At 41.1% G+C, this 13,167-nt stretch overlaps 1 protein-coding gene across 1 annotated transcript in view; it reads left to right on the top strand.

Moving 5' to 3' along the window:
* The first annotated feature begins 1,122 nt into the window (after window positions 1–1,122).
* The window catches only part of myom2b (myomesin 2b), a 121,647-nt gene continuing 109,602 nt past the window's right edge, over window positions 1,123–13,167 (top strand). Inside the window, exons 1-4 of the mRNA XM_068021681.1 lie at window positions 1,123–1,244; window positions 8,820–8,948; window positions 10,021–10,159; window positions 10,266–10,423. Coding sequence (XP_067877782.1) covers window positions 1,123–1,244; window positions 8,820–8,948; window positions 10,021–10,159; window positions 10,266–10,423 — 548 coding nt within the window. The remainder of the gene's footprint in view (window positions 1,245–8,819; window positions 8,949–10,020; window positions 10,160–10,265; window positions 10,424–13,167) is intronic.

The following is a 13,167-nucleotide window of genomic DNA, read 5'->3' as shown; positions in this document are numbered from 1 at the left end:
ATTGTAATTCCACCACAAAGAAGCTTGCAAAATAAAATATAATTTTAAAACCTTGACAGTTATAAGGCAGCTACCCTGTCTTCCAGAAGAGCATGATAAAGGGATAAGCATCATACGTGCAATGCTCAAGAAGCCTCACCAGATTTTTCATGTGATTCCGATTTCTTTTCCTGTATTTTCTTCTACTTTTACAATTTCTCCTGCATATTTTCCAGTGCAAAGTAAAGAAATAATGGAGCTGCATTCAGACTTTCCTTGATAGCTTGCCATGCATGCAAAAGAGTTTTGTTTAAATCTAAGGCCACAACTGCGATATTACTATTTACTCTTGGATTGTTTCCCTTTTCTATCCGTTATTTTAGGCAGATTCTTTTCTGGTTCACTTTCTTCCTGTTGTTTTGCTGTTTCTCTCTCTTGTGCTAAATTCCATTCAACAACTCACCACTAAAATTCTTGGAGGGGGAGTTATGGAATGTTTTGGAGATGGTTTACTTTGGTGCTGCCATTATAGAGATGGGAGCATACTCCCCGTGATATCTGTCCTTCCTGAAGTATAGACAAGTAGATGTGAACATGACTGTGTTTAAAGAATTGATTCCCTAAATGTAATGTCTTGTTTTAATTAATTATGGGTGGCGCAGTGGTTAGGACCGCAGCCTCACAGCTCCAGGGACCTGGGTTCGATTCTGGGTACTGCCTGTGTGGAGTTTGCACGTTCTCCCTGTGTCTGTGTGGGTTTTTGCCGGGTGCTCTGGTTTCCTCCCACATCCAAAGACTTGCAGGTGATAGGTAAATTGGCCGTTGTTAATTGCCTCTAGTGTAGGGAGGTGATAGGGAATATGGGATTACTGTAGGGTTAGTATAAATGGATGGTTGTTGGTCGGCACAGACTCAGTGGGCCGAAGGGCCTGTTTCAGTGCTGTATCTCTAAATAAAAATAAAAATAAATTACATAAAAATTACACATTAAAAAAAATCATCTAGTTCCTCTAACATATTAAAAATATTTTACTTCTCAAATTGTTTGTACTTTATTGCAACTCAGTATTTTCAGTATACTAATTTAAATGTTTATTTGTATGCATTTTTGCCTGTAGGTTTGGGTAAAGACAGTTGATCACCATGGCAACAAAGATAATGCCTTTTTATCAAAAGAAACACAAACATTATGGCTACGATTACCGCAACATTGACAGCCGATCCGTCGTCAAGCACTACACCAGCAAAAGCAGCTCCACCAAAAGGTGAGGAACATCTTCTCACCTGGACTAGACACAGAGTTATGTGAAATGAGTTGGGTAGTCCCAAAGCTGTTGGCCTGGAGATAAACTGGCAGAATTATTTTGTGAGAATTATTCTTCACAAATAGTGCTGACCTGATAGCTGCCAATCACTGGGCGTGACAAAGATATTTGTCACACTCCGACATGAAGACATTCCTTCTCGTATCTGATTTAAATGTACTTTTGACTTCTTTTTCCAATTGACTTCTGTCCCTATTATCCTTATCTAAGTCACTTAACGTATTACATAATGTGATGATTTCTTCCTGTTTTGGCCACAGAGTTTGAGATTTTTAACCTTTCCTCATCACTCAATCCCCTACACATGGAATCATGTATTGATCAGTTTTGCTTTTCTCTGCACATTCTCCAATAATTGCACATCCCTCTCACAGCATGACAAGTATTCATTTTTGTATTGTAACTTTATTTTACGGAAATAAAATAATTAATTGTCAAATTTGATTAGGCATCATATTAGCATTGTTAACAATGACTTAATTGCATATTTCTTGATTCCCAGCTTTGTCAAAGTATTGTACGACTGAATTGTTTTAATGACCTACCAGCATAGTGCTAATGTTACTGGGTTTGTAATCCAAAGACCAGAACTAATGCTTCAGAGGTATGTGTTCAAATCCCACCATAGCAGCTGGAGGAATTTAAATTTTATTACTAAATCTGTAATAAAATGCTAGTCATGAAACTACTGGATTGTTGTAAAAATGCATCTGGTTCACTAATGCCCTTCAGGGGAGGAAACCTGCCATCCTTACCCAGTCTGGTCTACGTATGACTCCAGACCCACAGCAATGTGATTGACTCTTAACTGCTCTCTGAAATGGCTGAGCAAGCCACTCAGTTGTAGATGGTTCACCACCACCTGCTCAAGGGCAATTTGGGATGGGCAATAAATGCTGGCCTTGCCAGTGAAGTTCATATTCCAAGAACGAATAACTAAAAAGGAGCAGAAGAATAATGACAGAGCATGACAGATGTGTCACAGTATGAGATTTTAGAAATCTTGGGTATCACTTAGAAATGTTTGAGACAGCCATTAATGTGATACATAAGGGATTCTATTTATATGGTCTTTCAGAAGGCATTTGATAAGGTTTCATACAAGAGACTTAACAAAGGTGAGAGCACATGGAATTGGAGACAACCTATTGACATGGGTAGGGAATTGGTTAGGAGGTAGGGATAATGTATTCCAATTGGCAGGGTGTGACCAGTGGTGTCCCCCAGGGATCTGTACTGGGGTCTCAGATTTTCATTATATTTATAAATGACTTAGAAGAAAGAATATATAGTTGTATATTGTAGTTTACTGAAGACAGCAAGTTTGGCACAGTAAGTAGTGAAGATGAGAGCAGAAAGTTGCAAAGGGACTTTGACAGATTATGTGAATGGGCAAAGCTATGACAGATAGAGTTCAATATGAGGAAGTGTGAAGTTTTGGACCTAAGGAAGGTAGATTGGAGTACTTTCTAAATGGTGAGAATTTAGGAACTGTGGAGGAGCAGAGAGATTTAAGAATCCATGTATAGAAATCATTAATATCTAGTTCATGGGTACAAAAATATAATTTAAAGGGCTAATGGAATGTTGGCCTTCATCTCAAGAGGGCTGGAATATAAAGAAGACATGATATTACATTTGTATAAAGCACTAGTTAGACCCCGTCTTGAGTATTATGTTCAATTCTCAGCACTGCACCTCAGTAAAGATGTATTGAGCTTGGAGCGGAAGCAGCGCAGGTTCACCAGATTGATCCTGGGGTGAAAAAGATTAAAGTACGAGAACAGGTTGCATTGTCTAGGCTTGTATTCCCTTGGGTGTAGAAGAATAAGGGGTGATCTAAGATGATTAAAGGATTTGATGGGGTAGATAGAGAGAAACTATTTCCTCTATTATGAAGTCCAGAACAAGGGAGCATAAAGTTAAAATGTGAGCTAGGCTTTTCCGGGTTGATGTCAGAAAGCACTTCTTAAGACAAAGACTAGTGGAAACCTGGAATTCTCTCCCCCAAAAGCCTGTTGAGGCTAAGAGAATTTAAAATTTGAAAACTGAGATTGATAGATTTTTGTGAGGTAAGGGTTTTGAGGGTTACAGAATCAAGGTGGTTAAATGCAGTTAAGATACAGATCAGCCATGATCTATTGGAAAAGTGGTACAGTTTGAGGACTGAATGGCCTCCACCTGTTCCGGTGTTCATACAGAATCCCCTAACAACACAATTTGTTGATGTATCAGTGTGCAGTATCACTAGAGTACCAGGACATGCATACCTACCTGTTCTTCTCCTCATAAATGACCAGTCTCAGTTCAGAAATCAGTACCTTTTCCACAAGGAGAGGGAAAATCTACAGGCACTGTTCCTACCAGCCTCCCAGTGTTTTTATCCGAAGCCATTGAAATCAATGGAAGCAAAATCAGGTGGGCTGTACAATCCATCTATTACTTTCCAGGTGGTGCAGATAAAATTTACCACCATAATGTTGTCTTCACAAAGCAATAAATTACATACATTTTTATTGCCTGAGCAGTGAGCCCACGTGTAAAACCACAACTTGAATTTGATGCAATGTCCCAGCATGCTTCCCAACTGACCCTTCAATCCAGTTTTAGAATAGAAGCATTTTAATCTTCAAGCATATGCACAATGATGGGCAGAAAAAGACCCACTGTCCATCCAGCCAGTTCCACACAACTGCAATGCCTTGTGCATCACAATGCAAACACTGCCCACCCTACCCAAAGCCATGTCATCTCTTGGGAGAGGCTAACAACTCGGGTTAATTCATGAAAAAAAACCTGAAAAGTTGCTCTGCAACCCTCCTAGGCAATTGAAAGTAGTCCAGGAGACCACCTTGGCTCTGATTAAGGTCCCTGGATCTCAATAAATATATTACATTCCCTTCTGCCATCCTTGCCTCAACATGGAATTTTCTAGAGGTTGCTTTGTAATCCCTTTGCAACCTGGAGCCAGAGAGGAATTTCCCAGATATTCTCCCCCCCACCGCCCCCCCCCCCCCACCCCCACCCCCTTAAATTTGTCTGTTTTTTATAACCTGCTTTATCACCTCTCCCAGGAGATCACATGGTTTTTGGGTGGGGTAGGGAGTGTATATCGTTTGTGGGGCAGGCTGGATGGACCAGAAAGTCTTTTCCTGTCTGTCATTGTCCATATGTTCATAGGATATTCCAATCAGGTGCAGACTCTTTCTTTTTATCCTGAAGAGTGTCCAATGACCCTGAAAGCTGCCATACTCGCATCTATTAAAGTGATCCAGTCCGGTTAAAAAGTATCAAATTTACTTGGAGACAGGATTCTATTAGCAGCTGTGCTGCTGGAATTGCAGTTGGCTGTGCAGCTGTCCTAAGGTTGGCGCTTGAATTGCCACATGCTGTAGATCTTCTCAGCCGTTCTTGACACCCAGCTTTGACTTGATGCCTCATTCCACAGCAGTGCAGCTTTTCAATCACCACCAATTACAGTGGTTTCTGATTTATGTTTAAATTGAATTCTAAAGCAAAGCTAAAAGTCCCTTTAACAGAAAAAACCTTCCTGTTTGCATGTGATTACTGAGCAATATCTTTATTTTTATGGCTCGTATAATGTTTAATTCTGAACATTTTCTATAGGGTAGAAGGGTGAATTACAAAGCTGTCATCTGATACAGGGTTTTTGATGACCATCATGTACAGCTCACACCTCTCTTCCATAGTTTACAAGATCAACTGAATCCATTATTAGCCCCTTGTAACCTTGTACTTTGCTCTTCCTTGTCTGTTTTTATGTTTCATACTGACTCCTTTTTAAAAGAAATCAAACACATGTTTGCAACTGTTGCAGCACTCTGTTAGTTCCAGAATTTGTGAGGTAAACGGCTGAGTTAATGCAGGGCAGTGTTCACAAACAGCTACACAATTTGGGACCTCTCCATTACTGTTGCTGTCACATGTTTTCAGTAAAAGATCCAAGTCTGATGAAATAATACAAACATTAAATCACTGATGCATTTAAGGGGAAGCTAGATAAGTACATGACAGAGAAAGGAATAGAAAGGTATGTTGATATCGTGAGATGAAGTAAAGTGAGAGCAGGCTGATGTGGAGCATAAAGATGTGTATAGGGTCAAATGACCTGTTTCTGTAGTGTAAATTCAATGTGAAATAGCATCTTTATGGGATCAAAATGACTCAGTGCTTTATATAATGAGTTATATCTGCAATAAACTAGGTGTTCTTTTGTTAGAATGTATGCATTGATCAATAATTATTTCACTTATCTGATGTTGAATGCATTACTTTCAGTAGGATACTGACTTGGAGGAGTCAAAGAAAAGTGATAGAGAAATTTGTGGACCTAAGAGTTTGAATTATTTGGAGAGTTTCGCAGACCCAAACTTGGTTTCATTGGAGACAAACTACTTGATTTTCTTTTCCCTGTGCTTCACTGCCCACTTTCTGGTTGTACCCATGTGATCAGTGGAGGAAAACTGAGGTTTGAGGATGGGTGGGTTGGACGGCAGTGTGGAGATGAAGGGAAGGATTGAGGCCCAAAAACATCCTGTTGGATTTTCTTCAGGTCCGACAGGGGTGAACATCTCAGGCTACTGCACTTCCATCCCACAGCACTTCCATGACAGTAAGCAGGTACAATTTGCTACAGTGTCACACTTCCTTTATTTACCACACTGTAGACACTGGTGGTACAGAACGTTTTAGGGGAAGGGCCATTGAAGCATGCTTGTGGCAGACCGGAGGCGCTCCACACCAAAGGTCATAGGAACAAGATAAGTAAGCTTTTTGTTAGCAGATGGTTTCAATTTTTTGTCAGGTTTTGAAATTTCAGTAAGAGGTTTTTAAACCCTTTAAGTTTCTTTAAAATTTCTTAAAGTAAGGGTTTCTAAATTATTTGAAGTCTTTTGAAATAATATTTTTTTACCATATTTCTAAGTCTTGATGTTGTGAACCAAGTCTCAGGAAGCACCAGGGTCTCCCTCAAGGCCTCCCCTGCTTCAAGGGGGAAAAGCAGAAGGATGAGGAGGCCCACTGTAGGCTTGTTTGAACAGGCACCACTAGCAACATGTAACCTCTACCCGCTGGTTCCCATTCCTCCCCAAATATAAATGGGCTACTGTGACTTTGGCAATGCTTTGAAAGGCTATGCCACCCTCATGAAGCAATAATTCAGTTGCGACAGCTGCAGGTACAGACCATCAGGGAGACCTTCAGAAGTCTGAGATCTGAAACCATTGCCAAATGAGTCCTGTCATCATGGTCCTTTTTTTTGGGCAACAAATTCAATTCAGTCACTGGCTGTATGAAGTTCTCCTCCACAGCTTCTAAGGTTCCCATATGAAGATTATTCTGCTGCTCCTTCACAAAGGTACTCCCTCGCTTCCCACCCACCTTCACCTAAATCATTCCACACATCAGTGACAAAAGCAGCTCATTGGCAAAAAATTTGAGAACCTTCCTGCAGCTTAAGGCCAGCATTTCTTCCCGGGTGTGTACTGTTGTGTGTACTTTCAACTGCAGTCTTAAGTCTCTTAGTTCTGAATTAGTTGGTAATTTGCAGCAGGAGTCTTGATGCTTGCAGTCATACTTCCTTGTCTTTGGCTGTGGGATGTTTCTATCAAAAGAAAAAGTACAGTGTGTGAAGGCATTCTTTATACCATCATATGAAATGCCATCCAAGTTCCAGAAGGTAATCCTCAATGAAAGTGAGATGGCACCTTCTCCACATGGCTGGATCATACCTTTCACAGGCTGTTTCCCTCTAAGCCTGAAAGCTAGACCTTTGCTGAATTTTGCCTCAACATAACTGCCTTAAAACTTAAGGACTTGGTGCCCTAAAGAAGCACCAGCCTCAGACATTGCATTAATCTACATTATTACAGACACCAAATGGCTACCTTGACCCTTTCAGCTGCTGCACCAGCACTGGACTATCCATCTTTCCAGAGACAAGATATCTATAAGAGGGTGTTAGCAATGCCTGGAGTCCACTTTGAATATACAATGATGGTGCACTGAGGAAAAATGAGTGGTTTTGTCTCAGTATAACGTAGATGGAATAACACAGATGTAAACAGGCTATTTATCTTGGATTGTGAGCATAGGGTTAGAGGCTGGGTGTCATAATGACACATCTCAACTCTGACTAGAATTTTTTTCAGCTGGTGGATTATGTGTTCTAGCAAACAAGATTGATATTGCATTGATTTCTCATTTCTAAAGGAAGCTGGATAGTTTCTAATTGAATAATAGTCTAAGGTGATTCGACATTCAGCTAGACATAGTGGCCACTGTGTTACTGGGGTATGATCCATAGCTCTGGGTGGCTGCAGCTTTGTTTGAAAAGTGGGGATATGGGGATAGATGGATGAATATGCTTGAGATTTGCATGAAAACCTTTGGTGATGAGGGATTGTTTTTGCAGAATTTTCCTTCAGGAGATTAAATAGTTATGGTAGATTCCATGATAGGGCAGTGCATGGAAAGGGCTGGTTTTATGGGCTTAATAGGCTCTTCTTTCTTATTTTCTTATTTATTTCCCCAGTATACTGTTGAAAAGTCAGTATTCTTGACCATCAGCAAGTTCCTTATCTTATTTTTCACACTATGCACAATGTATTATTCTGTTGTCATAATGGAAGCATCTGCAACTTAGCCTGGCCATTTTGAAATCACATAGACTAATTTTAAATAGGCACTTCCTTGGGTCAGTTACAGGTTAATTGTTGATGGTGAGGAAAGTTTTCAGACTTTGGCTTTGGCTCCAATTCAGAAGAAACTGGCATGAAATGACTGCTTAGCTTTCTCTTTAAAAAAAAAACTTTTGACTTATTTAAGTGTGACATCTTAAATAGTACTTCTAAAATCTGATGGGTAGATGTTAGGCATAAGACTTTTATTTACACAATATTGGTATTGCATATATTATACTGATATAATTGCCATATATTTTACATATTAAATATATTCAAACAATGGAAAGAATTTATTCCATCTATATGTTCTTGGGCTTTTGTGGTTTGTTTGTGCACTTCTGATATGATGTGTTGTTGACCCTAAATGAACTTGGAACCATGTATACAACTGGAATTTGACCCTGGGTGCCCTGGTTCTGGATGTGTTTTGAGTATAACTATAAAGTATTTAGTTAATTGTTGTGACTAGGACCACATGGTGCATTGTGCAGTATCCTGGGGTCTTAGTGATGCAGTCTGACTGAGTTCTTGAGGTAATTGAACATGTTACATCCCTTGTCATTATGTATCAGAAACTGAAGGGAATTGAAATCTGGGGGAAACAGTTTACTCTGTATTGGTAGCAAAATTGTAGAAGTGTTTAGCAAAAATGAGCATTCAATTTTGTCACAGCTAGCCATAGAAGAACGAATCTCTTTATTCATATCAGCAGGAGCACTTAAAAAATATTGTAATTTGGGTTCAGGATTTGATGCTTTATATTGTTTCTTAGGTTTTAAATGAATGTTTGTTTTCTCTTCACCTTTTTAAGGGCTAGATCAGCACTTGAAACTTCTTCAGCCACGTTTCAGTCTGCCAAACTCTGTCCTTGTGCTAAGAGGGTCTGTCGATATTGTGAAGCTGAAATTCCTGAATACACTATGCCTCCATTTAGAAGCAGGTATATCAATATATTATATTACTATGTCATTACAAACACTATGCAGACACTGCCTTCATGTGACATGGCTGATTCCCCAATAGGGCACTTGTCCCTTACCGGAGAGTGGAAACGACCTAGTAGGGCCACATTCCCGATCTTTGTTTAATGGAAGCACAGATGGTAAAACTGTAGGCTCTGAAAATTGACCCAATTCTTCCTTTGCCAGACACCCTATGCCAGGAGCAGAGTGGCACAATTTTCAGGCTTTACTGTTTAGGCTTAAGTATGGTTGATGGCTATTTGGATCAGAGATGCATAGCACTCATAAGACTGCATGTTAGCATCTACAGAAGAGAGAGGGAATCTGGAGGCAGCATGCTCTCTGTGAAAGGATGATTTTGTTTATTTTAATGGAAAATCATTCTGTACCAACTATAAAGTTAATTAACGGTAAATAAGATTTTCTTACTGGCTTGAAAATAAAATTCAAACAGAGCTTCACTTACTGGATTAGTTATTTACATATTTAGAATTCCCTCAAAGACACAGAAAGTCCCTTATGCAGTAATGGAAAAGGAGAAGAAGAGGAGGTTCTAGCAGTAGAGTATCCACAAGCTCTGAAATGGTACACTATGAGTGGCATAAATTGGTTTCTCTGTGATGTTCAAGTGCATTTTAGGCATGGGTGTCAAATGATGCCCAGAGAGACTTTCACTACTCTGGCTTTGTATTGGCTGCATTACAATTGTAATCAGCTCAAAGCGAACTATAAAAAGTTCCCAAGTGGCCATCTTGAGATTGTTAGCAGAACCTGATGACACAGTTGGGTACGTGCCAATTGTAAAATTAATCAACATTTGGATACCATTGGGAATACGCATAGCTCACATGGGAGCTGGCAGTACAAGAAGCCGTGGCAGCCTCTTAGCAGTCTCAGACTGAAACCTGTCGTATAATGACATGCATATGTTAACATAATTTGATGTTTTGCTTACAAACAAATGTAATCGCAGAAAGGCTGTGTTCAAATTGAAACACAGAAACAATTCTGAAAACTTTAGAAAAGTTGTGTCCATTTTGTGATTGACAGAGAGGGCGAAGAGCAACAAATCAAGCCTAAAGCAAGAACATTTCTATATGGCACCAAACTATGGGAAATGGAGGAGGAGATTTCTAAGCTCAGAAGATCTACCCATGATCAGGTGAACATGCTGGCTCTCAAGAGGATGGTAAGTCATCAGTTTGACAAGTCCACTAACAGCCTTAGTTCACAGATTATAGCAGTTTGCCTGAGATGATTTAATCAACGACTTTTAATGAAATCTGTTAAAACAGGAAGAGGAAAGGACAACTGTGCAGAGACATATTCGTGAGGATTCCATATGCCGTGCTCCTGAATTTCTTGTCCGGTTAAGGTCCCACACTGTTTGGGAGAAATCCTTTGTAAAATTGTTTTGCACTGTTCAAGGATTTCCCTCCCCATTAGTCAGATGGTAAGTCTTGTTGACATTGTGCATTGAATGTGTGTGTGTGTGTTTGTGTGTGTATCTATGTGTGTGTTTATATATATGTGCGTGTGTGTGCGTATGTATATATGTGTGTATGTATGTGTGTGCATGTGTATATATGTGTGTGTATATATGTGTGTGCATGCATGTGTATATGTGTGTGTGTGTGTGTGTGTGTGTGTGTGTGCGTGTGTATATATATGTGCGGGAAGCCTTCTGCCACCATCCCACCCAATTTTATGATCACCCTGCCTCCAAATCCGCCGCAGGGAGACCATAAAATCCATCCTATGGACTGAATTATACGTTGGGCAGACGGGAGCTGGCTACCGACATCAAAGTCAGTGGCGAACCAGCTTCTGCCTAGCCTGGGGATCTGTCCTGCATTTTACAGGTCCCCTGGCTTTAATTGTTCCGAGGTGGGACTTCCACCCGCTTGAGGAAGGAAATCCTGCCTCATTGAGTTGCCGGCCAATCATCGGGCCGGCAGTTCTTAGTCCCAGCAGCTCCATCAGGAGCAGTGGCCACTGCTGGGACTGCAGCCCAGCCGAGGACATGGAGCCTGGACTGCAGGTAAGTTGGGGTTGCCTCACCGGGGGTAATTGATCATGCCCTGGTGAGGCAAGGGTGGTTGTTTGGGGGGAAGGGAGGGTGTCTTGGGTCCTGAAGGTAGTTGGGGAAGCGGAGGCAGCCCTCAATTGGGAACCCTGTGTGTCCCCCCCCCCCCCCGCCAGCACTGAGAGGCTGCCAAGTTTCACTGGGCGGCCTTTCATGTCTCCCGGATGCCCACTTGCCACAGTTAAAATCCCTGTGGAGGCGGGTGATGACCCGTAAGTAACCGCTAAGTGGCCACTTAAGGGCCTTGATTGGCCTGGAGCGGACGGCCCGTTTTTCACCCCCCTCGCCCTACGTAAAGTGGATGGGAGCGGGTTGGGGAGGCCTCCCAGAGCCTCCCGCTCAATCGTATGCCATCCCCCCACCACCATCCGGCTCGCTGGGGTGGCGTAAAATTCCAGCCTATATGTCAGAAACCTTGTTAGCCACATCTCCTGGGTTAGATTGTGTCCTTCAAAGCAGATGTTACTGACGGAACCTGAAACCCCACAGCAGATACTCACAATATTCTGCTGCCTGTTTAACTCGCACTATGTCCTGTTTATCCTTCATATCTGTACATACTGACCTACATTGGCTCCTGGTCTGGTAATGGTTTGATTTTAAAATTCTCATCTTCATGTTTAAATCTCTCCATGGCTGTGTCTCTCTGTTATCTCTGTAACTCCCTCCTCTGCGTTGCTCCAATTCTGGCCTTTTGTGCAACACCTCCCCCCACCAAACCCCAGTTCCATTGCCTCATCATTGACGGCCATGCTTTCAGCTTTCTAGACCCTAAGCTCTGTATTCCCTCCCTAAACTTCTCTGCCTCTCTGGCTCTCTCTCCTCCTTTAAGATGCTCCATTAAACCTACCTCTTTAACCAAATGTGTAGTCGCCTGTCCTAATGTCTCCTTTGGCTCAGTGTTAATGTTAATGTTCCCAGGAGGTGTTACTACATTAAAAGCATTGCATAAATCCAAGTTGCTGTTGTTATGTGGTGCTTCAGATAAATTATTGCCAGCCACTCACTAATCAGTGTAAGAGCAGACCGAACTCATCTTCCTGACACCAACAACATTCCTAAATTGAAGAAATTGATTATCAAGTTTAAAATTTCACCATCCGATCCTTCAGGTTTCTCGAATTGTCTTATTTCAATGGAACAATCCATCTGCCATCTGCTTCTCTAACACTCTGTGATCACACCCGGAGCAGATAAACCCTGCAATCTCCCTCACAGTGTTAATAATAATGCGAATAAGTATTAATGTTTAATAAAGCATTGAGCTAAGACATACATTCCAATTGGTGAAGTTCATGTATGAATGCTTAATGTGCTTGCACTACATTCCTGTGCATGCTATTTTTACGCAGCCATTAGGCATCGTTTAAGATAATCAGGTTAACACCTGCCTAAAATAGCACAAACAGGAATGTAGTATGAAGGCATTAAGATTTCATATGTGAACTTTGCCGATCAGGTTTCAATCCTACAATCTATTTATACAAAATAAAATACTGAGGAGAAAGGAGCAAGGTGATGACTTCATGACGTCATCTCTGATTGCTAGTAAACAGGTACTCACCTCCATCCACAGGCTCTGCCTTGTGATTAATTGACACCATTCTTCAACCACAATCAGATAGGCAATAGACTGTAAATGTGTTAATGGGTCTTGTTTAATTTTAATTTGCCAATCAAAGTATTAGAGGGTGCATAGATTGTTGTGTGGCTTGGGTTTTCTCGTGAAGAAATTGAATCCTCCATTGATGGTTTTATGGCTTGGTCTGCACCCTTGATTGGAATTTCAGCCTTGTGACTCAGTCCCCAAAGTCTATTTATTTATTGCATGTCTGCTGAGCTACAGTATGTGATTTGCTTCACTGTACCAATCGTGACTAGTCTGCAAGATGCTTTGCAATGAAGTTTAAGCATGCTCATGCATCAACATCTTGAAGTTAGCTGCGTATCTTAGATCAAATTGTAATGTGAAATATGGACGTTCCACATTCTTAGGTGTCAGCTTGACTCAGTTCGAAGGACTGCTGCCTTGGAATTAGAAGGTTGAGTTTAAGCCCCACTCCAAACCTTGAACATGTAAGCCTGGAAATTCCTGGTGCTCTGCTCCGCTG

This window comes from Heterodontus francisci, chromosome 3 (genome assembly GCF_036365525.1).
Source record: "Heterodontus francisci isolate sHetFra1 chromosome 3, sHetFra1.hap1, whole genome shotgun sequence".
NCBI classification, from domain to species: Eukaryota; Metazoa; Chordata; class Chondrichthyes; order Heterodontiformes; family Heterodontidae; genus Heterodontus; species Heterodontus francisci.
This window is presented reverse-complemented; position numbering and strand designations above follow the sequence as displayed.